At 49.8% G+C, this 26698-nt stretch overlaps 3 protein-coding genes across 4 annotated transcripts in view; 2 read left to right on the top strand and 1 right to left on the bottom strand.

Annotated features, from left to right (window-relative positions):
• The window catches only part of LOC128268627 (synaptic vesicle membrane protein VAT-1 homolog-like), a 46117-nt gene extending 26632 nt beyond the window's left edge, over nt 1-19485 (top strand). The window contains exons 3-8 of the mRNA XM_053005762.1: nt 9111-9240; nt 10780-10995; nt 14225-14370; nt 14464-14623; nt 14712-15234; nt 15306-19485. Of these exons, the coding sequence (XP_052861722.1) occupies nt 9111-9240; nt 10780-10995; nt 14225-14370; nt 14464-14623; nt 14712-15234; nt 15306-15325 (1195 nt within the window). The 3' untranslated portion in view covers nt 15326-19485. The remainder of the gene's footprint in view (nt 1-9110; nt 9241-10779; nt 10996-14224; nt 14371-14463; nt 14624-14711; nt 15235-15305) is intronic.
• Nucleotides 19486-19703: 218 nt separating this feature from the next.
• Nucleotides 19704-24910, bottom strand: LOC128269481 (protein fem-1 homolog B). 2 transcript variants are annotated; one of them, XM_053006962.1, is made up of 6 exons: nt 24405-24910; nt 21317-22056; nt 20553-21248; nt 20386-20488; nt 20174-20315; nt 19704-20098 (listed from the first exon to the last, which is right to left on the bottom strand). In XM_053006962.1, exons 1-6 carry the CDS (start codon nt 24573-24575, stop codon nt 19941-19943), a joined length of 2010 nt encoding a protein of 669 aa, XP_052862922.1. In that variant the 5' UTR covers nt 24576-24910; the 3' UTR covers nt 19704-19940. The 2 variants fall into 2 exon arrangements, with proteins under 2 accessions (XP_052862922.1, XP_052862920.1); XM_053006960.1 differs by having other exon boundaries at nt 19704-20315.
• Nucleotides 24911-25295: 385 nt separating this feature from the next.
• LOC128267830 (MIP18 family protein galla-1) lies at nt 25296-26103 on the top strand. Its single transcript, XM_053004766.1, has 2 exons — nt 25296-25824; nt 25907-26103. Exons 1-2 carry the CDS (start codon nt 25398-25400, stop codon nt 26002-26004), a joined length of 525 nt encoding a protein of 174 aa, XP_052860726.1. The 5' UTR covers nt 25296-25397; the 3' UTR covers nt 26005-26103.
• The last annotated feature ends 595 nt before the right edge of the window (nt 26104-26698 follow it).

Raw genomic sequence — 26698 nt, 5'->3', positions numbered from 1 at the left:
ACCTCTTTATGTCTCAGTGCAGCAAGAAAGGCCAAGCTGTTGGCGACCAAGAAAGTTAGACGGACGGAAGGAAACCAAAGCCGAAAGGAAACAAGATTTGCAACGTTGTCGTACAATGTAATTTAACAGAGCCAAGAGAGGAGCTGATGGTTCTGGAGACAGCCGTGCGGAACTCTACTTCCATCCGCCGCCCGCCGACTTCAAAGAAACCTATCGCTGGAGGGAGCAGCCCTCACCGGGGGCCAGCTGGCCAACTGCTTTGCTGGTGGCGGCTACTGCGGCTACATGCTGTGTGCACTTCCTGATTTAACCCCGCCGAGTGGCCTTTCGCAGCGCTCAGTGTCGTTGCGTGTGGCCTCAGAGAAGTTGCGGAACCACCAGACGGCCAGCGGACGGACGGAACGGGCACATTAATGGTGTTTACTTGGTGATTTTAAAGTACTTTTATTAGTTGGGCGGTCGTGTTCACGACACGGGAGCCCCGATCAACTCATATCGTCGTGTCCCCGCAGGAACTCGGCAAGTGTGGAGACATTTGGCCACCGACTCCCTCCTCGGTCTCTCAGTCGGACTTCCTAAAGGGAGCACAGTTTTCGCTTGGCGTAGCACGTAAAACGATGGCATGTTTTCCGATTTGCAGACAACCGAGGACCCCGACAATGCCGGCCCGTGCCGTGCCGTGCCGTGCCGTGCCGTGCCGTGCCGGGCGTTGTTTTCTGGTCTCTGGCGAGCGAGTGCGTCGTGGCAAAATCATCAGGGAAATGATTATGATGTTGACTTTTCCTAATCCCCTCTCGTCGTCGCGGCACTCCGGTTCCGGCGAGTGCTTGGGCGAACTTTAAATACATAACCGTGGACCGAGTTTCTCGTTTTTGGCGTTTTTTCCGCGTGGAAATGGAATGGCCGCTCAAGTTTGATCATTATTAAATCTTTTATGGAATCTGTGCAAATTTGCCCCCGTGGATGCAATTTAAATCACGGACGACGGTGTACACGACCGGAAGAGCTAACGAATGTTTTATGACTTTAATTTCCTTGACAACGTGGAGTATAATGGTGACCGGCTTCTGTTAAAGCCAATGCCAGCCCCTTTAAAATAGGGCATATTAATGAGATCATTGACGAAAGAAGAGCATCTTCAATCACAAACACCTGAAATGAAATATCTCACCGGTCCTTGTTGGCGGCTTCTGCGGACTCTCAAGCCGTGTGTGACGGAACACACAACAGTCGTCGTCGTCGCAAGAAAATGCTATCAATTTCCCTCCGTATGACTACAGCCCGTTTATGAGCTTTTATTTTGGGATCGTTTGACGCGTTTCACTCGCTCCCCGTGCATTGGTTAAGAGGTTAAGGTTAACGGGGCTGTACCCCGATTGCCAAGACGAGTTCGGTCTTCGGATTATGCGGCGATGAAAAATGACGACGATCCTCTTGTTTCGAGCCTTTTTGCGGCATACTCTCCTCGTCGGTTGGTTCGGGTTTTCTTGAAGGTTCTTGAAGGGCCGGGAAGATGACGAGCCGGAAAAGGTGCCTGTTGTATATTTAATTTACAGCCAGCATTGACCGACGTAATGGTTCGGCTACCGAGTGGTTCGGTTCCAGCGGAAGGTGACGCATATTATATGTGCACACCGACCGGCTGCGCCGAGGAAAAGATTTAATGGACTCCGGACTGGTGGGGCACGCTATCGTAAAAATCGAATAGCAGCTTACAGCAAAAAAAACAGAAGAAGTCAGCCTCCAAGAGGGGTTCCAAAAATAAAACATGAAAAGCCCTAATGTTTTCGGTCGCATGCGGATTCGCGGATTTCAGTTGGACCCCGAGGAATGAGGACCTTTGGAAGCCGTAGCGTGTTGCGTGGTGGTGGTTGATGCTAAAAGTTGGTTTTAGTTAGGAATCCGAAGTAGTTCGGACCGAATGCTTCATCTTCGCGCGAATTCTTCATCTTCAGTGCGAATGCTTGCGAATCCACTCTCTCGTCGATCGTCAGGTAATGTTTGGCAATGAATTTGTAAGCAGTTTTTTTTTAGTGCCGCAACCGCGACTCCCCGTCGAAGCGCACCTTAGTTTTAGGTACCATGCAAAACAACCATTCCGGTGGAGTAGGCACCAAAAATAGGGAAGTGACTCGTTTCGGATCGACCCGTCTGAGGTGGTCCCGTTGGGATGATGTCGTCCGAAAATTAAGCCCGCCCTGTACAAAACAATGCGCGTAAAGTGTTGTAAAAATTAATGAGACCATTCCGGGTGAGCTTGGCTCGAATCGAATAGGGTCATAAAACGGCGCGGGCCATAAAATGGCGGAGCGCGACAGCGGAGCAAAAAAGGGAGAGCATATCGCACAATACCGAGTGCTGCCCGCGAATTGGGTCCATGTTTTGGACCGAGCACAGGGCAGCCTCCCTCATCTGCAGGTCTCGCACGGATTGCGGAGCCGCCTGGCGTCACGGGAGGGAGTTCGGGCAAAATTTTATTCCCCACTAAAACATTTCCAATTAATCCGCCCGCCCGCGTGTGGCTTCCGGAGTTTATGGGCGAAAGGTGCGTATCAACATGCCGGTGTCTAGAGCTGCCGCCTGGCTTAAGAATGTAAACGATGTCAATTAATCGTAAAAAATGCGTTGCGAGACGGCATGATTCGGTAATGTTGTGTCCTTTACAATCTGTTTCGCAACATGTGGTTGACACAACGAAACTCAGTCATTTTATGTTGTGAATTACAGCATAAAACACTTTACTGATTTGGTATAATATACCTAAAACCTTCCGTAAACGATTCGAAATAGAGCAAAGTGAAAAGGGACGAGAATTTATCAAAACTTTGAACTCCCAAAATTCATCACCAGCCATTCAGACTGCCGAGTTGCTCTTCAAGAACATCCCAAAAAACAATTATAAATGCAGATGAGCTCAGTTCCCGTTGCTGACGAAGCAGGCTACGTCTACTGGACGTTTCGGAGATACACAAAAACTGGCAAAGGTCGGCAACATTATTTCACCGCAGCAAAACCCACGGCTTCTTTCACGCCAATCCCACACACCGGACCCAGCTTCGTCCGGAAGACGAGCGAGAAAAATGGCAAATATAGAGAGAATCCCTACAGCCCACGGATGGAACGATAATGGAATCACCGCTTTCTGTGCGCTCTCCGGGGGAAATAATGGCCACGGAAAAAAGGATTGGCACGAGACGACGATACTCAACTCTACGCTCTCTGTGTTCGGTAAAGGGGGTTAGAGCTGTGCAGCAGTGAGGGAGCTCCCGAGGGAACTTCCGTCTCCCCCAACGGCGGGCGGATGGCTTCCTTTCGTCGGTTTCAAGCAGTGGGTGAAAAATTGTGTTTCATTTTGTTTTGGAAGCAGCGCGGGCCCATCGCTGCAGGCCATTGCGTGGGTTGAAGATCGTTGACAAGTGCATTTCTCGGGCAGCATCGTGAAGGACCCGTCTGCGGCACCGCGGGGCTTGATCGGTTTATCGGAGAAAAATCGACAAAATATTATAAGCACATAGAGAAGCGCAACATACACGACGACCCAGCCCCGACAGCACTGTTGACCTCGCACTCGAGTGGCAAAGGACTTTCACAGCACTCCACTCCGGTATGGTACCGCATAAAATGCATCTTTTCAGCCTTCCCTGCTGCTGCTTCGGCCAATCCGATGTTGCACTAGCGACTGCGGAAAGGAAAAACGGAATGAAAAGTTGATGCGAAGCTGTAGCAGCATAACGACCAGTGCATTCTCTCTAACGGTAACCGCTCAGCAGGGATGTGGAGAGGTCTCTTCGTTGGTGGCGCGCGTGTCACATAGAGCGGACGGGTGCGCCACTCCGTGCTGATTGTCGCTTTTCGGTAAGCCTTGTTTGCCATCATGAATAACGAAAAAAAAATAGTAAATTAAACAAGCAGCATCCGACCATCGGTTGACGATCGGTGTTGTTACGGTCACATTCCGTGCCCCGTTGATTTATGTCATCCATTTTTCTTCGTTAAAACATGGCACAATGGCTCACCGTTTCGCGACCATTAATCCATCATCCATTCTGCCGTCGCCGTCGGGTGGCTTTTTAATTGCTTGATTAATTCGTGGCCGCCGTTGCATGCTTAATTCGCTCGGTTTGCAGTGCACAATTGATAGGCTAGTTCCTTTTTCAGTTTATGCTCCATCTTGACTCCATCTCTCTAGCGTGCATTGAGCGACTTCTGATTAAAATGTTGGATCCGCTCAACGATGAGTGATTGAAAGTTTATGCTTGAAATCGCAAACAGATAGCGGCAAGATTGGCTCAACAACTCATCTATTGGCTAACCTTTACTTATCGATGCTTTCACCAGGTTTTGGGCATGCTTGCTTGCAGGACTTCTCGGTAGGTCCAACGATACTTGAGTGTGGTTTGAGTCCACTTTAAATTGCCAATTGCTACCCCATCATTCCCGGTAGCTCTTCCCGTCGATGGAAGCAAGCAAGGCTTGCTATGATCCTCGTGCCCCGTGGTATTCCTGATCCCCTTTCGTTGATTGAAGTGCTGTCAAAATCTAACCACCGTACAAATTTTAATTTTCGATTCGCCCCAGGGCAACGGCTGGTTGCCTGGGAGACGCTCACAGTGTACACAGCATTACTCTCCAGTTCCGGGTCTCTGAGCCCACCGCTCCCGAGAGGAACTGAATTTGTCAATATCAATTTCAATCGACCAATAACCGCCGTTCTCTGCTTTAAAGCGTTTTTTTTTATAGAGCTCCAGACCTGGAATAAGCTACGTAGCAGATATCTTTGCATCCCTTATAGACAGCACGAACCAATTGTAGTTTAATGAAGTGGAAGAATCCTTTTCCGCGTGGTGGTGATAAATTTGCACCGCTGCCCTGTAATTTGTTGCCACGGAACTCGCGTAGCATCTGTCTCTTTTCAACCGCTGCCTGCATTAAATTAGCTTCCGTTAGAGGTGTCAGCTCGAGTGGTTGAGGTTTTCTATGGTACTCGCCCTCCAGCCCGGAGAAAAAGGGTTTCCCGGGGGCTCGTTATTCGCTTCAAAACTCTACACTCTCTCGCGCGACCGATCGACCGACCGACCGTAAGGATGTACGTGCTTTTTTACTAATTGCACCTTTTGCCTCTGGAATACGTGGCCACCGCGGTGCCAGCTTCCGGTTTGCCGTTTTCGAAAAGTTCGTTGTCCTTTTTGCGGTGCCGGAAGATGGACCACTTCCGTTGGATAAGAAATTTATCACTGGGCGGGTGGTGGCCTTTTTTTATCATCCTGAAGTTGCGTGTTTCGATGCTTAACATTAATTTGTCCCCCGTCCTGTGGCGGCGGCATTCCTTCCGAGAATCCGCGATCGAACTTCTTTCTAATAACGCTAATTAATAACATTATGTTGGGGCGCCGTCCCCCACATTATGGCTGTGAGGATGCAAAAGGGAAATTAATTAAAGACCGCCCCAAATCGATATTCGGGGAACACTCGCCTGGGGGGTCACCGTAGGGTTTCAATCTATTTCGATGCATGGAAAATACACAAATGGGCATCGCCACGGCAAAACTTCTGCGTCATGCACACGCCATAGGGATCAGGTCAGGCCCACGATTTTATTGCCTTTTTAACAACGGCCAACACCACGACGTCGCACACGTTTTATGATCTCACTTTGCTACGCCACGAATTAGCCGGCGAACCATTTGTTGTCATTCGAAGTTCCGTTATCGCGCACAATCCGCTTCCGGTGGCATAGGACCGCCACCTGTAACTTCCGGCGACGGGTGGGGGGCGATGATAATCCGCGGGAAATTTTTTATTACTACGACCCGACCCGGCGGCGATGGGGTGTCGTAAAACTTTGGTCGTTTTTCGGGACGACCTCAACGTCATCCATTGATTCCTGTGCGGCCTGTGGACGTTCATTCCAAGCGAAAGCCTTTTAAAAAGATGTGCTCCGTAGTGGAACACTTTTGGCCTAACTAATTTGGGTCCTGAAGTGCTTTAAAAGATGATGAAGAGCATTGTTATTTTATTAATTACTTTCATAAGGGGCGTGGACACATTCCGCCACAGTGAACGCCGAATATTGTTTTGGGGCCGGTTTCGTGTGGCCTAATCGGCTGCCGCAAGCAGGACACGCATTGACGCAAAGACGTGAAAAACGTAAACGTTGTTTGTTAGGCAACGTCGCAACAATTTAATTAACACAGCCCCGGGAAGGGACTGTTGAATGCATAATTCGGTCATTTGATGCTTCCCCCTCAGCCGATTGGAACTAGAGGCACCAGGCAAACAGGCGCACATCCGTTCCGGAAGCCGGATTGTTTCCGTTCCAGATCCCCCCCAGAAGGAAGGTGGTGGTCTCCAGCAGGGTTTCGCTGGCGCCTTAATCGCCTCTAAGTAAACAATGGGAGCCTCAAACGGCTCTGGCTCGGCTCGGTTTGTGGTTCCGGGCCCCCCGATGAAATTGAGCAAAATATGTAAACGTCTTATTGCTTCGCCTCGATTGTGTCGCGTTCCTGCCACGCCATCCCCCTTTCGTCGAACACGAAGGTGCCCGTTGAATCCTTTTGGCCCTCCCGCACTCCCGACAGGAACGGAAGTTCCGGCCCTTGGGGGGATTTTCATTGAGTGGTGTGTCTATTGGACGATGGAGGCCACAGCACACACAACGCACAATGATTGAGAGAGGCGAGGGGACAATTAATGAGAAATGCCCGGACCGATCCAACCCCCTCGCTCTATAGTGCTTCCGCCCGAGGGCTGTGCCACACTCTCTCCTTCGGGAATACGATGGGGTCTTAGAGAAGAATGGTTAGTTCAGTTTTTTTTCCACTTACTGTTTCCACGACTGCTTGGCGCATGGTACGTGAGCCGACAGAGACACATAACTGCCCCATTGCGCCTTGCCAACCTATGACCCTCCTTAAAGCCAGTGTTGAGAGCGAAGATGAATTTTCTTTTGGGTCGAAAAAGGATGATGGACGGTGACAGGAAGGCAACCGTGGTACGGTTCTGTGGAATGTAAATTTGTTTTTCCATTCCATCGACCGACCGACCGAAGTGGGGTCGATGGAAAGCATCGTGCCGTTAGCAATTTGAACGCTTCATTGAACTCCGTTCCGATCAGTGGGCAAATGCGGGATGTTGGAAAAGAATGCTCTTAAAATGTGATGTTAAATTCACCGTAATGTAGTGATTGTAAAAACAATTTCATAAACCTTATACTTTTGATGTAGAGCGATTCGGTCAAGAAGCTGATCGATTTCTTCCAATTTTTCTGCGGCTTTCGAACATAATTGCTTCACTTAGTCAAGATTTCTCGGTTCCTCTAGGCGTGTAATGTCCATGTAATGCGCTATTATTAGACTGGTAATGAGGAGCAAAATTTCATTAATTGGTCTCTCACCATCGGCAACGACGCCCGCGAGTCCTGTCGCGCCGCGTAAACAGGAACGCCCTGTAATCGGTGCTGGTTCCGTAAGCAATTGTCACAGTGTACCACCGGGGAGCGCCTCGGTTTCTTTCGGAAACATGGCAAGTACCGCCGCCTGGCGTCGTTCGAAGAAAACGATAATGGCGTGACATTTTTCACTCTACAAACTCCTGGGCCCCGGTTTACTCGCTACCAGTCGTCCGGGTTCGACCCGGGGAAGTACTTGGCTGCTGCTGCTGCTGTCGTCCTGACTCGGAAGTGTAGTTTTCAACGATTCGCGGGGGCTCTGTGTTAAGTCATCACTCCCCGGCGCAATGGCGCTGAAACGGAAAATTAATGAGCGCAATTTTATAGCCCTCGCGCCCTTCACAGAGTTCCACAGTGATCACCGGGCCGGGAAAATGGTGTCGATTGTTGCGTGGCTCAATGGCTCCAGTCAATACTTTATTTTGCTGTTGTTCGATCGGCCACAGCTTGGTATAAACAGTGAGTTTAAAGAGGAGTAGAAATATTTTACGCAAATGCTTGTAATTAGGATAAAAACCGAATGTTACGGTAAGCCATTACGATCGCGTCACCACATTACACGGCGCACGGAGCTAATCACACATAATTTGGTGTCCATAATTTACCCCACGTCGTCGCCCTCTGCTGACAAACTCATCGGAGAAGAAATGGGGAGATATTTCGAGCCGTCTTGAGCCGAAAATTGAGCATTATTCAGATAAACCCCAGTTCGGTAATGGGCTTGAGAGGCCGCGAAAACCAGCCCGGTTCTCTGGTACGTGTCAATGTTGATGTTTTCCATTTGCTGACAACACCCTCTTGATAAGACCCTGGCGCGGGCGATAGAAATGGAAATGAGTGCCTCGCTTTCCAGAACCGAAGGGGGGACAACACTTGTCACTCGATGGTTAATGAGAGAATTTTCCCCGTTTCACTGTCGCTCTCGAGTGGGCCAAATAAATTCTAATTTTGAGCAAGGCGCGGGACGGCGACCCTTGAAACAACAAGAAACTCCCGCGTGGCTTATCCTGTGGCCGCTGCGGCGCATTTCAAAGTTGTCTGTAACGCGCGGTTCAAAGAATTCAAACTCCTCTAGGAAATCGTAAAATAATGGTCCACGGGGTCCCCTCGGCGGCGCTGCACTCTCGAGTTGCGTAAGTTTCTTCCCCTTTTCTTTCTAACGAGTTGAAGATTGTCCTCGCCGCCCGAGAGAGTCAAGTAGCTGGTTCTTCGTGGGTCTGTAACGTTCCCATAACTTTGCTCGACAAGCGAACGGAATTGTTAGTTTGAATTTATTGAGACTGATGTGCCACATTGTGTGGTAGCGGCTGAGGTCCCATAATCTTGCGACGGCCGAATTTTGGGGGACACCATCGTTTTTTCCTTATTATTTACTTTAGGTGCCGTTTGGGAACACAATGTCGAGGGAAAAACGCGGCAACAAACAAACAGCCGGTGGCCGAGAGCCGTAGATTGATCCACAAACTTTTCCCGAAAACGAAACCCAAACGAGAAGTATATGCCAAACCGTGGTGCTGTGTCTCAAGTGTTGTTGCCCGCGCCCGATGGGACTTTGGTGGACCGAAAAGCAGATTTTCTTAATTAGAGTAACATTTTCCAGATGCCATCTCTCGGGCCCAGGATTCGCCTCGAAAGTAATGTTCTTTTTTGTCTGTTCTTTCAGTGGACTGAACTTCCAGGACTTGATGGTCCGTCTCGGGGCAATCGATTCGCCGCCGAAAACTCCAACCATCCTCGGATTCGAGTGTGCCGGCGAGATCGAAGCAGTCGGCGAGGAGGTCGAAGGATTCAAGGTACGTCTGCACCGTCGCCGCCATCGTCTGCATTTCATATTTATTTTACAGGCCCCTGTTTTCTACTTTCTACCCTCCAATTCCGAAGCGTGAGTTCCGAGATCAGTGTCACTCGATTTGCATCTTGCTGCGGGTTTTACATGTGTTCAGGGCGGTGGAAGACTGGTCGGTGTCGATTGAAGAAAATTGTAATGGAAAAAGTTTTTAATCCTGTTTGCGAGACGTCACGGTGCCGGTGACAGAGCAGACACCAGCAGCAGGCAAAGCTTTATCGCTTTCTTTTAAACACTTTAATGCTTTTTGCGAAGCAAACTTTCAGCAAATTCACAATCGGAAGGAACAAAGAGAAACTCAAACCTATCATTATCCTTCCCAGTCCGTAGTGATGGTCCGTACGTGAGAAAGAACCGAAGCCTTCAGCAAAGGTGCGCTGGAAAAGTGAATCACTTGATTACGGATTACGATCACGTCCGCGTTCCCGGGCAGAAAAGCGTGCCCACATCTCGTGCCAGAAGAAGCTGTGTGCCAGAGTGCACTGGCTGAAATATCATTATAATCAACATCCGGAAATTCGCTCAAACCTCTCTCCGGCCCGGGTTTAATTTGTACGTTTTTATCCTTCCGGGCACTGCCAGGGAACAGCAGCCGATTGTCCAACAAAGCACCGCACCGACAGATCAACAACCTACGGAGAGACGATAGAAGAGCTTCTTGAACTTCTTAAGAAGGTGAACGCGCCGACGTCGCAATCCGTTCCGTTCCGCAATGTGCTGACGTGTGGTAGGAAACGGACAGTGGGATTTCTGTTGTTTTCTTCCCAAGTCTGCTAATTCCCGCTCGAATTCATGTGAAGTGATAGATTTTCATCCTCGAGGTCCTGCAGAGAGCCATCCAAGCTTGCCTTGGCGGATGTAGTAGAGTTTCCGTTCCTTTCGCCACTCCAATAGGCCACACACGGGAAGGGCTACCGCAACCGCAGCTATTTTTGCCCCTCTTTTCTGGAAAACTTTTGTGAAATATCGATTTTCTCCCTCTTGTCTCCTGGCACACAAGTGTTGGCAGCCAATGATGTTGTACTTCTCAATTGATTGAAATCCGCTTAATGGACGGCTCGACTACACGATGGTAAAGCACCAAAGTTTATTGTGTGTGTGTGGAACGGCAGAAAAAGGATCGGGAACTTTATGGCCCTCGGAAGAAAAAAAAACTTTGGCCTCCCTCAGTGTTTGATGGAAGTTTTGTGGTGGAGAGCAGACTGTTTTTCGGCGAAAGTTGAGTGTTTCAACACGGATCGATAAACGCGCACACAGGTCGGACGGGCTGCTGAGATCGGAGACGACAGTTGTCCTGTCGCACAGCATGCTGCGTTGTGAAAGGGAAAATCTTTCGAAACGACAGCAGAGTGGCGTGGGCCGAGACAAACGATTATATTCATCGGCAAAATAATATTCTTAGGAAATAGTTTCTCCAGCAGGACGATGCTTCATATCCGGCCAAGTTTCTTTCTAACGACCACATCTTTTCTTTACGCCCTTATAGGTTGGAGACCGCGTGGTGGCGCTGCCGGAATTCCGTGCCTGGTCGGAGCTGGTGGCCGTCCCGACCAAGTACGTCTACCACATTCCGGAGGAGATGACATTCCAGGACGCGGCGGCCATCGTGATGAACTATCTGGTCGCCTACATTCTCATCTTCGATCTGGTCTCGTTGCGCGAGGGCAAGTCCCTGCTGCTTCACTCGGTCGGCGGTGGTGTGGTAAGTATCAAGGACACCGCGCCGTGCGCAGGCACCGTCTTAAGCTCCACCGCCGGGGCTTAGCCGACGCGACCCCAATCCGGTGCGGATTAATCGTCTGAAAGGGCAGAACACTGTCCTTCGAGTTGGACGGACGTGCTAGGGTCACTATCGGCCGGCCGGCCGGCCAGCCAGCGCGCCCGCCACGGATCTGATGAGGCGCACTTGTTGTTCCGGTTCGCGAAGGTTTCGGGCCACGCATATTAAACAAACGGAACGTGCCCGGCACATTAACGAAGCGGATCAGATGCGGATGCCTGGAGAGGAGGGAACCCAACGCCATGAGGATTGATTGTGGGAAATAACGATTCGTACACTCTCTCTGCACGGGTTGCGCCCGTGAATCCGGAACACGGTCCGGTTCGTTAAATAATTGGGTGCGAAGTGGTCATTGATATTGCGCGTGAATTTGTTTGTTTTTTATTGCGATCCACTCGATAGAGGTGCGGCCATTCAGATTTGCCACGTTGCTGCTGGTTTCGATTAACCTTTTATTGTTTAACATTCACGGTGTGTGCAATAGAATGGGTTTTGTTCCTTGTTTCTCTTGTGTTATCATTTATTAATGATACATAAAGCATTAAGCACCCGGAAAATGCCTCGACAGAGTGCAATTGGCGTGTGTGCTGGTGGAAAACCGGATCAAGGATTCGAGGGAAAAGTGCTGGTGCTCGGTTTTTAATTTAGCGTGTTCCCATTTCGCGCAAATATCACGGAATCGGTAACACAAATCCGCCCCATAATAGACGCGTTAGTAAATTGCTGGAGCATGTTCCCCTTCGTGTTCATCGGCCTCCCGGCCTATAGAAGTGAGTAAAAGTGGCGCCATGTCGTCGACAAAACACCTCTATTACGTTCCTCGGCCAGAGAGGCCGGATGGCGGCACTAAGTAATTGCATACCAGCCCATCGTGTGTAGTGGCCGGCGTGCCAAAGTAAAACACACGGGTAGGGTTTAATCGAAGGGAGTACAACTGTGTCAAGAACACGTTACCTGACAGGATCCATGGAGGCCATGCTGTAAACAGCTCAAGCGAGCTGCTTTGTTTTTGCATGCATTTCTGGATGAAACTCCTTCCTTCCTGCTCTTTGATAATGGACGCCATTTAATCTCATTTTTAAACTAGGACATATCACGGCCATCGGCTGGTGAGTCATCGGTTGTTCGAACAATTTAAAAATCCGGCACAAGGTTGAGATCAACTTGCCTACTCTGCCTCGTGTATGGCGTAGAAAATTACGGGCTGCCTTGAGCCTTGTTGTGGTAGGTTATGTTGGTGGTTCCCATCTTCCGTGACTGGAATCGACCGCCGCTAGATAATTACCTACCTCCCTGCGCCACAAAGGGACGCGACGGGAGCCGCGAGCGCCAACATACATATTTATTATTGAGCCAACGGCGATCGATTCGATGACGGAACCACCCTTTACCGGAGCGGCTTTTCCGGTTCCCGTTTCCGATTGGGCCCGCACCGGCGCCCTGCTTGGCCAGACACATTAGTATCCTTTCGATAATGATAATGTTTCGAATGCTACGTATGTACGATTCCCCCTTCGGTGGACCTGTGGGGGACTCCCCTTTATTGTGCGGCACTGTCTCGACGATGTGGCGATGGTGGGCCCGGGAGTTCGGTCCGGTAATTGATCGAGACAGACAGCCGGGCGCCGGACCGCCGTTGCACCGTTGCACAGGCGGCGGCGGCATATCATCGTCTGGCGGGTGGTGAAAACTGACCTTTTTTCCAACTGTTCCGGCCGCCGCCCTGTGCCACAGTGGTCAACAAATCGCACTCACTTCCGTTCCACTGCCCGAAGTCAGTGGGGTTTTTTGTGACTACCGCGCGCCGGGTCGGATGATGTCATCCGTTTGTCCATTTATGATAGGGCCCCCGGAGAAGGTGACGACTGCGAAACACGCCCTTCCCGGATATTGATTGATTTCGGGCAAACTCTCCCCGCGTTCTGCTATCGCGTTATCTGGCCGATAATACTAAATGGGGAACGATAAGTTTTAATTTGTTTACTGCACGCGGTATTGCAGCAGCCTTTTTTGTGGAGTTTCGGAACCTGAAATTGTGGAATATATTTACATGACTTATTCTAGTAGTTGTTGAGTGGCGAAAACAATTTATGCAAATAGCATACAAATATTCTACACTCTGCACGGCGGATTCCACAAGCGACAGGTTTCAATCGAAATAATGTGAAAACAATGCACCCGCGAGAGACACGGTATAAAATAATATTTCCCTCGCAGAACGGGGAGACCGATTTTTATCGGACGAGATATGTGGTGCACCGTCGTCGGCCATAAAATCTATCTTTACGGCCCGGACTCGCCCGGCTTGATTGCTCTGTCTGTGCTCGGGGAGAGAAACATTGTTGTGATAGGTTGTTGGTCCCCATTCCAGCGCCGGGAAACCCATTCGGCGGCTTTCACAATGTTGCTCACCCGCCTCAATGGTGCTGTCCCCGGCGGATGATGATGCGCACTTGTTGGTAGCAATATTACGCGTCTGTCACTCCCCCGGAAACTGACGGCTTCCACTCGGTTAAGGACATTAACATAGGGGCATGGTTTGTGTCGTTCCGGTACTATCCTCTGCCGATCACTGGCTGGCTGGCTGGCTGGCTGGGCTGGGCTGGGCGCTGGCTGTGAAAAATGGCCTCATACACGCTTATCTGTGTGGGCATGGATTGACTCAGACGGCGGCGGCTCATCGTAACAGAACCTCAATTGTTGCAGATTATTAATCTTATTTGCGAAAGAAGCAGCCAGCCGCCTGACAAGGGCGGATCGACCGGCAAAAAACGGCGTCTCGGGTGGCCACACTTTTTATGGCCGGCCGGCGGCGGCGGACGGGGATGAAAATTGTGTGCGGGTTTATGCGTCAGCGCGCGTTATCGTTAGAATAACGAGGGCCATCGCATTATAATACCATAAGCCATAGGAACTGGCTTCTCGTCGGAGCCATGGCGCGCACCGAAGAGGAAACAATTGTGACCCCAAGGAGAAAAGTTTCGTCGTCGACCGAAAAGTGGTGTGTTTCTCCCGGGGGAAAAGACTCTAATCATCGTGCCATCGATGATGATTGACGATCGTTCGAAGAGCAAACATAGTCTCACCACGGGTCGGTGGGCCGGATGGGACATGGATTTAATTTTATTTTCTCTCTCTCCGCTCCGCTTAGGGTCAAGCCATCGTGCAGCTGGTGCGCACCGTGCCGAATGTAACCATTTTCGGTGTTTGCTCAAAGTCGAAACATGAAGCCCTGGCCGCCACCGGTTTGATTGACCATCTGATCGATCGCACGGACTATGTCAACGAGGTCCGGAAGTAAGTGTAGCCGTTTAAACTGCTGTTGGGCTCGTTCGTCCTGTGTCCCACGGAACTGTGTTTGACATTCATTCGGTTCGCTTAACATTTTAGAATCACTACCGAAGGTGTCGACATCGTGATGGATTGCCTGTGCGGTGAGGAGTGCAACCGTGGCTACGGATTGCTGAAGCCGATGGGCAAGTACATCCTGTACGGCTCGTCGAACGTGGTTACGGGTGAAACGAAGAGCTTCTTCAGTGTGGCCCGTTCGGTAAGCAGATTGAGGGGAGGGAATGGAAGGATGATTTCGCAATCGCGCCCTAACGGTGACCCTTTATTTCCTGTTTCCCACACAACAGTGGTGGCAGGTCGATAAGGTTTCCCCGATCAAGCTGTTCGAGGAGAACAAGAGTTTGGCCGGCTTCAATCTGCGTCACCTGCTGTACCAGCAGGATGGTACCGAGTACGTTCGCGCGACGGTCGACAAGATCTTTGGCCTGTGGCAGGACGGTAAGATCAAGCCGGTGGTCGACTCGGCCTGGGCGCTGGAGGATGTGGCCGAAGCCATGCAGAAGATGCACGACCGTAAGAACATCGGCAAGCTGGTGCTGGATCCGTCGCTGGAACCGAAACCGAAACCGGCCACACCGGCCAAGAGCAAATCGAAGAAGCAGGCCAGCGAAGACAAGGCCGGCAAGAAGGACAAGGATGATGAGAAGAAGGGTGCCGAAAATGGCGGAGGCGGTGATGAGAAGAAGGACGAAGACGGTGCGGCCGAGGAGGCGAAGACGAACGGCGAGGAAGCGGCCGAGGTGAACGGCGAGGGTGGCGATAAGAAGGAGGAACCGGCCGCCGCCACCAACGGGGAAGCCACGGAAAGTGGTAAGTAGAACCGGCAGCAGCACCGTGAGATATGGGCTTTTGGTGACACGTATCACTTTTCGTAATTGCAGAAAAAAAGGAATCGAGTTGAACGGCCGAAGATGGCAGCAGCAGCAGCAGCAGCAGCGGCAGCAATAGCACGCATTAGTTAGCGCTGCAAGCACAACTTCCCTGCAACATTATTGAACTATTTTACTACATTTTACTTTCACCGATAATGCTTTTGTGAGAAGCAAAACGATAAAAAACGGACACACACACACACAAGATACACACATCGTATCAACATCTAAAAACGGATACACGCATAATATGATGGAGAGTGGAAATGTGGAAAGCAGTGCCGTCGAATCGTCTCCCAGCCTGTCACGGAGCAGTACGAAGCAGTACGAAGCAGAACTATATTATAAATATATACATATAAAGGCAAAAAGCATACAAAGTCATACACACACACACAGCAACAACTATTACTAATTACTACCGCATCGCTAGCTACAGCTGCTACTTTACTACAAAATACGCCAGATAGAGAAACATACAGGGCAGCAGCGTGAGAACACATAATCACAGTGGAGTGGTGCTGAAATGGTAGCAAACAAAAGGACGGACAACGTGTGAATGTTGTGCAACGGATGCGATATCGCACCGTCAGAATCGCGGAAAGGCTTTAGCAAAGCAAAAGTTGATATTGCTGTGAGCAATGAGGGAACATCACGCCACCACCGGGGACCGGGAAGAAGGGACCCCTGGGCACAAACACAGAGAGAAGGTAGATGGAGAAGAAAACAATCAAACAGAGAGGCAGAAAGTGTGCTATCCCGCGGAGGATGTCAAACAACTAATTTTCCAAATATCCACTGGCACTAAATCTACTCTCCCACACTCGCACCCACCGCGGGGGTGGTTGCGTGTGGGCGAGTGATCTCATGATCTTCACGGTCAAGCTCCGCAATGATCATCATCACACACAGAAGAGTCTAACTATGTTCCAATGGCTACTAGTATCGAAAGAGCTACACTCATCATCAAGATTTCAACAGATCCCTTCATCGCAAACTCGATTAATCCAAGCACCGCGGTGCACACAGTGTCGGAGCATATTACTCTACACGTAACCAGCATTATCATTCTTTGCCCTTTCCAACACGGATCGGATCGGTATCGACACACGAACAAATCATGTACCATCTCCCACGGCACGGAAAGGATATGCGCCAAGAAGTAGCAGTAGAGAAAAGGATACACAAGTGCGGCGCGGCAGTCAGTGGACAGGATAATTCTTCCTTTTTTTAATATGTGTCATTTTTATGTAATATTTAAATACTAATTGTAATATTTCTTCATTTTTTGTGTCCACAATTACTCCCCTTTTCGAGATGAAATTTTTTAGGTAAATATGACGGCGCAAAACCAGGGTCGTAATCGTAATCAAAGTGAGCTTTGTTTTTCTGTGCGCCCGGATTTTCGGATCAGCGGATCCACCAGAGAAACATATGTAGGTGTGTGTGTGGCCGGAAGAGTTTATTATATTTTACGTATGGTTTCGTTTCTTTTATGTGTAATTACGTATGGACTTGAACCGCAAAACGGTGTGCAGGAAACAGGAACACGAAGAACGCACTTGATACATACAAACGATTAGCCCTCGTCCGTTCGAGATTATGTGGTTTTGTTTCTAGCTTTTCGTTTGTCCCATTTTCATCAAGGTGCGCGCGCAAAGAGCGTTCAACAGCAAAATTAGTTCAAGCAGCGTATGTGTAGGGCAACACGGTCTTTCACCGATTTGTGTAAATTAATGAAAAATATATAATTATTTTACATTTAACGAGCCATGTTTTGCGCAAAACGAATCATAAATCGATAGTGATTGTAAAGCGGAGGTTTATAAAAATTGTCATTAGTGTGTGTTTATTTGTTTTCTTTACTTCCGAATTTATGTTTTCCCACGTTGGGTATGATTTTTCCCCCTTTTTTTATTTCATCGATTATCCTTTCTTCGAAGCTTGATCTACACACAGATTGCTGCTAGTACTTTTCTACGAAAAACTATGTAAGCCATGGCGCCGATTGTGTTGGACGGACCATAAAATAAGGAAAATTAAATCGATGAGATGATAAAACTATACACGTACACATTAAATTTAAATTAAATGAATTAAAATCACTAGCAAATGCTCTCAAACGCAACAACACGGAGCTATGCCTACTACTATGCCCTACCTAGTTATGACATGCGGTGGCCAAAGAATAATGCTTTTCAAGATTTGATTACGCTTGCTTAGATGTGCTCTGTTGGCAATGTTTTTCTTTACGCTTCAGCAGACAGCTAGGACATCAAATGTGAGTCAGAAAAACACAGATCGATTTACTAACAGTGGCCGTAACGGAACGGAACACGAATTCCGTATTTCGCAAAGAGAGAAGCTTTTCCACACAATTCCACCGAACCGAAATACAAAACCGAACTCTTAGGGACAACAGTAGAAGAGTGGAAGAAAGCAGCGACGCAATTTGTGCACTGAATATTGTAGCTTAAAATCACGTTTACACATTTTGGAAACAAATTTTCTAAGTAGCGCCGATTGTGAGTAACTTTTAGTAGAACACAGTCGAAACATACACACTGCCGTTCGGACACACTCCGCGTTTTCTGGGACGTGCAAAAATCCTGCACGGCGGTGCAGGTATTGTTTTAACTACCGATGGCCGGTGGCAAATGGCTGAGGTTTCAGGGAAACGATAGGTGGCGCGCAGCCTGAGAGCACCCATGGACATGGTCGCGGATACTCTTTTCCGGCTCATATTATGAAACGCGCGCGTTAGGCGTTCCGTGCGGCGCATTGTGCCATTCATTCGAAAATTTTGTAGTAGCTCTCATCTTTCACCAGTTTAGAAAAGACTACAACAGGAACACAAATATCTTAGAAGCAGCATATGGGTATTGTTTTCTGCATGGGTAACACATATCAAGCTTCGCCACATCGAAACCGATGCACGACGACGACGACGGTGACCAATCAGTCTGATATTTTTCCCGTAGTCCCGTAGCAATGCTTTCCGGCTACAGTTAGATATTGCTGAACTTTTTACAGCACATGCTTTTGTAGCATTTCGTAGAGAGTGGTATGTGTTTGACACGCTCATAGATTTTCTGGATCTTGAGCTAGCTGCGGACACCTTCCATATTGGGGTGGGTCTTTTTTATACGCCTTTTATTCACACCTTCTTATTGCTGTACACCGTTCGGCAATGAGCCCGGTTTTATGCAGAGTACCTCTACTCGAAGGCGGCCATCTTTTGTGCTTTTTGCTATGGCCGGTATTACGGCTGACCTTTTCAATCAAACTAAACCGACAACTACACTAAATGTTACCCGCCTCGCCTCTCTCTCTACTAAACACTTTCCTACCGTAGGTATTTCGCGCGTTTCGCAAAAAGGGAACAACATTCGTCGCCGAGGATAAGCAGAGCAGCCCCACAGTAGGCCACGTGGTTGCGATAATAATGTAATACAACAGAAAGGGAATGCGGACACAGAAACGGAAAGTGAGAAGATGCGAGATGGTTCAAAATCAAAAATATACTAACAAAAATCCCAGCATCATACTTAATGATCAAAACGTATAAATATGTATATTCGTATAAAGTGTACACAAGGGTGTGTCTGTGTGTGTGTGTGCGAATGAAGAAGCGGTGTCCTTTGTGGCGACACAGAAAGAATGGATATTGTCGGACATTCTCCCAGATTAAGACAATGTTTTGAGACCCGGCAATATGTGGAAAACGATACACATATTTATATATTTACCGAACAGTAGGGAAGATCATGTCTATCAGCAAACCAGGTAACTCTCTAGCCCCATTAGGAGGTTAGGAATACTCACGGCCATCGCTCTACTTCTGCGCTACTTCTGAGGCAGCACTTTGCAGAAGAACTGTACCGTTTCATCCTGTAGCACCTTCTTTTGCACGCTGCCTCAGGTCGGGTGGCGACCACGGATTGCTGATGTAAAAAACACCGAAAGTCGGGAAAAGTTTGTAAACTGTAGAATGTGCTGCGCCGAGGAATTATGCGTTAGAACGACCGAGTAGTAGATGAGAGAGGGATTGATGGAACTGCAAAGAATATAATATACGGTGAATGTGATTTATGCGCATATTAATCTCTCGACCTCACATGCCGTCAATGTACCACGAGAACGCGAGACGGCTGAGCCTCTTACTGTATGATGGTTGAAGAAATAATAAAACCGATGGTACTGTACGTTGTATCCTGGCTGCCTCCGAGTGACTGATTTCTCTTTTCAGTCAAATTCAGCTTCAGTGTGAGTTTTGCCATGCATCCAGCGGGAAGCGAGAAGAGAAGCCGATTGGATACGTCACCGTGAATCTGAAACGCCGTGTCTCATCCAGAAATGAAAATGAAAAAAGGCCGGGAACAGCGCTAGTTTGATTATAAAAGGAACCCCAGCAGGCGTTCATATTTATTTGGCATTTTCATCGTATTGTTCCGACGATTTCCGCAAAAATTATGTTTATTTTATATCCTCGAGTTTTCTTTGTGGTGTTGTTTGGCGTGTTCCTCTCGAGAAGATACGAGACGGAGGCTATAAAATAGTGTTGAGGCACAGCGCAAAATGACAGACCAACGAGTGGCGATGATAGCTAGTGGCAAGTATCACATTCCGCGAGCCGGCTCGTTTCTAGCTCTTCGGTGTGCAGTGCTGGTCCACGAACGCTTCCAGCTGCCTCGGTATGAGGGTCCGAAAGATGATGCGATGCTGGGCGATGGTCCGGGCCGCCAGGCAGCGCAGGTTAATGGCACGAGATTCGTAGTTTTTGATGAATGCAGCCACCGTACCTGCCAGAGAAAAACACGAGTTAATCTCCCGAGCTGCCACCCGAGCCTGCGCGCGCCCGCGGTCGCCCCCCGTACTTTGAACACAAACTTGTGACGCCTTCAAACCATCAGCGTTCACCGCGTCGAGGTGTATGCCTGCTTCGATGAATATTTCCGTAATTTCCTTCACCACCGATCTGACGTTTACGTCCGCCATACGCAGCACGGCCATTTGAAGCTGCAAACGAATTTGGAAAGAACAGACGTTTGAGTCGACGTTTACAAATGATTGGCGGGGACCGGCTTACCGTTGAGGCTAGCGTATGGAGGGGTGTGTTGCGATCGGAATCGACCACATCGACCGAAGCGCCACACTTGAGCAACATCTTCACCGTATCCACGCAAGGAAATCTGCAGGAGAGAAATAGCGTAAATAACGATTGCGCGAAAGCGGATAAACCGACGCACGACGTACCGGCAAACGTCGTCGGTGTGAAAATCGTCCACCGGCGTGACGCCGTTCACGGCAAGATGCAGCAGCGTTTGGTCGTCCCGCAGCCGGACCATCATCTGGTTTAGCTGGTAGATCTGTCGGTAGATCTGGTGCGTTTGCTCCTCGGTGCGCGCCACCCGCTCCAGCCGCAGCAGCTTGGTGATGATCGTGATTAGGTACAGCACCGTCACGATGTTCATCTCGTAGTCCTCGGCGATCGCGTCGAGATCGTCGCGCGGGCCAGGGTCGATCATTTTCTGCTGGTTGAAGCTCAGCTCGGTGACGCACGCCTGCAGCACGGCAATGACACTGTCGAACCGGACCGCCTCGTTGATGGAGAACTCCTGGGAAAAGAGCTGCACGAAGCGCAGCAGATCACGCTGCACCGACAGGCCGTTCAGCTGCCGCAGTCCGAGGGCGTGCAGCCAGAGGCTCTCGCACCGATCGAAACGCCCGTTGTCGGCACAGATCGCGCCGCGGAAGATGATCGAATGGGCCACCTCCGGGCACTGGCGTCCGAGGATGCGCTCGCGGATCGTGAGCGACTCCATGTGCAGCGAGTTGTGGTTGTAGCGGATCGCCTGCAGATCCTGCAGCGTTTGACACTCGACCCAGTGCTCGTAGGCGGCCACCGTCGGTAGGTGCGGTTTGCGTACAATGTGCTCCGAATCTTCAAACCTGACCGGGTGGAAAAAGACGCTTTTAGTGATCAAGACGAGAGTTCAGCAGCATTCACCTCTGCTCACCTTAGTTCCATCCCGGACAGGAGATAGTGGAACGCCTTCACCAGGCTGTAGTTGTCCTTGTCGTTGGCGTACGAAGCACCGAGCAGTTCCAGCACCTCGATGCGCTCCTCCTTCGACAGTAGCCCGGAGCGGGCCAGGAAAAGCTGCACGACGGGCTCGCGTGTCCGTTCGGCCGCCGCCAGCGCCGGCGTCAGGCCGTACGTGTTGCGCATCAGCACCGCCCCGTGATCGAGCAACGTTTCGCAGATCTCCACGTGGCCACATTCGGCCGCGTAGTACAGGGCCGAGGCACCGCAGTGTGCCTGCTCGTTGACGTGCGCACCGTGCTCGAGCAGGTACTCCAGCACGTCCGGGAAGTTCTTGTACGCGGCGATCATGAGGCACGTGTTGTTGTACACGTTCACGGCGCTTACGTTCGCCTTGTGATCGATCAGATACTGGATCAGATCGAGCCGCCCATCGAAACAGGCGGCCCGGAGCGGTGTCGAGCCTTTCTTCGTCGGGTGGTCCACCTCGGCCCCGTGTTGGACCAGCAGCTTGACGATGTTCAGTCGACCCAGGGCCGCTGCCACCCAGAGGGCCGGCACGCCATCGGTCAGCTCGCCGTGCAGCTTCACGCAGCCCTCCTTCTCGAGATTCGGCTGGGCGAGGGTCAGCAGAATGTGCACCACACGCTGGTGTCCGTTCAGGGTGGCCACTATCAGGGGCGTGTAGATTTGGTGCTCATCTTCGTAGAACTCCTGAAACAACAACAGACCCGGAAGAGGCGTTAGAGTCACTTCAGAAGTCAATATCACTTCCGCTGAGCCGCGAGGTGCCTCTCCTGCTAATTTATCACCTGAATCATACGCATCATCGTCGCTTCGACGCCGTGGGGGGGTCTATAAAAAGAGATGACCGCGAGCATGATGGCATCGATCGTGCGACCAAGGATTTACTCCGGAAACTCTCAACACACCGAGAGTTCAAGTGCCAGGTCCTCGATTTTGGACCGTCTGTGAGTCACAGGCATCATTTGTTGCCCCACTCGGCACATTCCGAGAGGTTCCCTTCGCGCGGGCGAAGACGTGTGATTCACGTGCTTTTTGAACGGGGCGTGTGTTTTATATTTGCAAAGCGTGAAGCATGATGCAACTCCACTTCGAAAAGTCGAAATTCTGAGAAAACTGACCATCAAACCGAGCGTTGGAATCGGAACGTTGTTCGCCTGTTATGCGTAGAAGAGGGAACTGCGCAGAGGTCCGAAGGTGCGTTCCATGTTTTTACTACGCCATTACTAGTTTGGGTCACCAATTCGCAATTCGAAGGATTTGTAAACGGAAAAGGGAAAAACATCCGCCATTTCAATTGAAACGGACCGTATAAAACACGGACGCTACGGGCCATCGTGTGAGGATAATGTAAACACACGGGCCAGCGGTCAAACACTTCGTCGCAAACGCAACACACACGCCAGCAGTTTACAATGAAATGTTTTAAGCCCACGTGTCTCGGAAGCAATTCCGCCGCGCGTCATTGACCGGCATCATCCTTCAAGCGCTGGTCTTCGATTCCCGCACTCCAATTCCTACCAAACTCTCTCTCTCCCTGGCGGCCATCGGCTCTTTGTGCGGTTCGCGATCTCGGGAGCGGCCAGAACAGCCGCCGCGAGCCGGACGGGTTCTATTTTTGGAAAAGCAAGTCCCAACCCACAAATCGCAGCGGCGGCCAGCACGGTGGGCGAGGAAATTGCGTTGATCGAGAGAAATGATCGTGATCATGGCGATCGTGTTGGTAAAGCAATTAAACATTATCCCCTACATTAGTTGTGTGTTTTAATGGCAGATTTTCCAGACTGAAGAGGTGTTGATTTTCTGTACTGTTCTTCGGATTTACGGACTACCATGCGCCTCCACCATCGTTGGGCGAACCCAACGAACGCCGCCATCAGATCGAATGGAACCAACAGCTTGCCTTGTGTTCAAAAGGACCGCGGGTCAGCTGTTTCGTGTCTTCGGAAAAGTGATCTCCAGACATGACGGCGTTTTTTTTTTGGCGTCCGCACGCCATCAAGACGCGGCGGCGCAGAATTCTTTGTCGGACCAGCGCGACGATGATGCGCCTTTGTGACGGTGGAACTTCGTGTGGTGGAACGCGATCTTCGTTTGGATGGACGTATACGGAAGTGTAGTCACGGGCCACAGAGAAATAGAAAGAGAGAGAGAGAGAGAGAGAGAGAGAATTTTGTGTTCAGCACCGCGCTACGACTCGGTGGCCCCTGCGGTCGAATTGGGGCATCGCGCATCTCAACGCAATTAAAAACACCACTCGCAGTCCGCAGTCTTTGTGACCGCTTTTGGGTGTTTTGAGACACAACTGATACGACGACATTTCCGCGGCCGCGCTAGCGTGCAATACGTGTCACGGATTGTCAACAAAGGGGAGACAGACCACGGCTAAAAACCGTGGCATTCCTTTTGTGTGTGTCGATCGAAGCCATTCGTGGCGTTGTTGATACCACCACCTCGTGGCCCCGATCGTATCGTACAACTAACACCGCGTCCCTGACCGTGAGCGGTTGGCATTATGTTTGTTATGCTGCGAACCCAGGCCCGATCATCGGGCCGTTTGCGCACGCACGTTATTTACCCGACAGTGCAACGATTGAGCGTGATACAAACCGAACCGGACACACCGGGTTCGCGCTGATCCGCCCCAGCGTGGGTCTGTTTTCGCAAACGACGAAATTAGAAACTTAATTTACGACAAAGCGCGCAACGGTAGCGGTGCGCACACACACGCGCTCCCCCCGGTGGGTTGCATCCTCCCTCCGTTGGGAAGCGACACCGTCAGCGTAAAAGCGAACTGGTGTTGGTCGGTGAAAATTTTTATAGTTCATTAACGCAACATTCTCTATCTTGGAACTGTTGGACGCGCTACAAACTGTGCTACCTCTCTGCCCAACACGGGCGCGTAGTAAACGATCGTGTACTGATCGGTCGTGCCAAAACGAAATCGAGTTTAGAAGCCGAGCCAATGCGAGCGGGCAGGCAGCACCCTTACCTACGTCAGGATGAGCAAATCGGACGGAAGGCAGCACACAATTTACCTGATCGACGATGGCCCGACGATCCTCATCGTTGGGGATTTCACGTAACGAGGCCAACAGTTGCTTGCAGAAACCGTCCTTCGCGGCGTAGTACACCCGCTGCAGGACCCGCTTCCGGAGCGTTTCCTTCTCCTGCTCCGGGTCGTCCGAATCCTTGGTCATCTTCGCCATCGCTCCACGATCCGTGGACCGTGTTCGCCGCTTACGGCACACGGATCCTGCACTCGCTGCGGCCGACACTTTCACACGCTTTACTAAGCCACTTGCGTCACGCAATAGGTAACCTTTCGCACCGCGCGTGCACGTTCCGACACCACCTAACTATTGTGGATCAGTATATAAACCGATGACCATTGGCCAGCCCAATGATTGTAGCCTGTGACTGCGAATGGGGAATTCTTCGATCTCGGGGTCAACTGAAATCACGGCTCACAAAGTGTGTTCCACTACTCTGCGCGTTGATCCTGCTCGGCGCACTGATCAAGTTCTACTACTACCACGCCACGATCGGATTTCCACTCGCTTTTCCGCTGTGAAAAACCTATGAGTTTTCGTGGGCCGAACGAACGAAGGTTGCGATTTCCTCAAAACAAAGTGACAGCCCGTAGCTGTCAAAGCGTCGTTCTGCTCAAGGTCTATACAGTTGAGGTGTGCTGTTGTTGTGAATAAATCGCGTTATAGTTAATCAAATTGTGACGATAGATTTTACATTTTCACTTTACGGTCACTTTGTAAATGCGTGCTCCTCTTCACGAAGCGTGCGTGATTATCCGAGAGCATATCGGAGATTTGCAGGCTTTATTCGCGCGACTGACAACAGCTGACCGTAACGGTACGTAACGCGCCTGTAACGCCACGATGTAAACAAAGATTTCTCCGTCGTATTGTGAAACGAGCTGATTGTACAATCGTGTAAAACAATTCTATTTCTTCCAGTGGCTTTCGATCTTTTTTGTTCGATCAAATTATTAGCAGCGTGCACTGGGCGATAAAATGCTTTCCTTTTTTCGCAAGAAAACGGTAGAAAATCTGCCCGTGGCACCGTCGAACAGCTTTTTCAATGGAAACCCGACAGCAGCGACGAAAGAAGCATTCGGCCCAACGATACAGAACCTTGGCTACAGGAACATCAGTGACCTGAAGGAAACGATATACGGGTTTTTGCGGACGATCCGGGATCCGGAAAAACCGAACACACTCGAGGACCTGCACGTAGTGTACGAGGATGGAATATTTGTCACTGAACCCGCGCCCGGTCAATCGCTGCTGGTGCGGATAGAATTCAACCCGACCGTGCCGCACTGTTCCTTGGCCACGCTGATTGGGTTGTGCATACGAGTCAAAGTACAGCGCAGCCTCAGCCACTACGCCAAGCTGGACATCTACATCAAAAAGGGTGCACATGCAACGGAAGACGAAAGTAAGTTATGTTCTATATCGTACCAATACTTACGGCTAATCTGGCACGTATTCGCGCCGTATCGCCGTTTTGTGCCCCCCAGTTAACAAGCAGATCAACGATAAGGAGCGAATAGCGGCGGCAATGGAGAATCCGAACCTGAAGGAGCTGGTGGAGAACTGCATTAAAGACGAGGATTGAAATGCCGAACCCTTCTCAATCAGATAGAAAACCTTGTGCAGAAAACCTACCTGAAACTTGTGAACCTACCTTATTGCTTGTTAAAATAAATATTTTTCATACAATTCGTATTGTCGTATTTTCCAGTTATTTCAATCAATTTGGTACACTCATTTCGAATAGGATAAAATCGACGAGCAAAAGAAATAAGTATTAACAATTCGAGCGATACGGAAAGACAACTTGAATTCATAAAATGAAACGGTAAGAAACACATGTTTCAATTTGTGCGGTAGTTGTGCATGGGATCGTTGATCGTTTCGAATCGTTTTCGTTGACTGGTCATTGACATTGGAGATGGTATTTAGTCGGGACTGGTCGGGACATTATCGTTTCTGGCAATGTAGTAGTGGACTTTTTACACAAAAGGTTGCAAGTTAGTATATCGTGCAAAAGCCAATACTGCCAAGTACAAATCGGTTGAAGCTGCTTTCATCTCTTTCTATAATCATCATAGTTCACATAGTTGTATCGAAGCGCTTTAAAATTAAGCTAACTAGGCAGTTACACTCGGCATCGAGATCAGTTTCATTTGAACATCCGGTGAAAGAACATCTCTAGAAAGAGCTCTGGCAGCCTTTTCAATTGGTAAAAATCTAACCTGAAATAACCTTTATCCATCTGTAAGCTACCGCGTTGAAACCACGTGTTTTAA

The sequence above is a fragment of the Anopheles cruzii genome, chromosome 2 (genome assembly GCF_943734635.1).
Source record: "Anopheles cruzii chromosome 2, idAnoCruzAS_RS32_06, whole genome shotgun sequence".
In the NCBI taxonomy this organism is placed as follows: Eukaryota; Metazoa; Arthropoda; class Insecta; order Diptera; family Culicidae; genus Anopheles; species Anopheles cruzii.
This window is presented reverse-complemented; position numbering and strand designations above follow the sequence as displayed.

Bases quoted from the DNA above. Each gene is read 5' to 3' on its own strand.
- LOC128267830 (XM_053004766.1), top strand. From the start codon at position 25,398: ATGCTTTCCTTTTTTCGCAAGAAAACGGTAGAAAATCTGCCCGTGGCA. The intron at 25,825-25,906 runs GTAAGTTATGTT...TGTGCCCCCCAG, and splicing joins ACATGCAACGGAAGACGAAA to TTAACAAGCAGATCAACGAT.
- LOC128269481 (XM_053006960.1), bottom strand. From the start codon at position 24,575: ATGGCGAAGATGACCAAGGATTCGGACGACCCGGAGCAGGAGAAGGAA. The intron at 22,057-24,404 runs GTAAATTGTGTG...TTGTTGTTTCAG, and splicing joins GTCGGGCCATCGTCGATCAG to GAGTTCTACGAAGATGAGCA. The intron at 21,249-21,316 runs GTGAGCAGAGGT...CCACCCGGTCAG, and splicing joins CTGTCCGGGATGGAACTAAG to GTTTGAAGATTCGGAGCACA.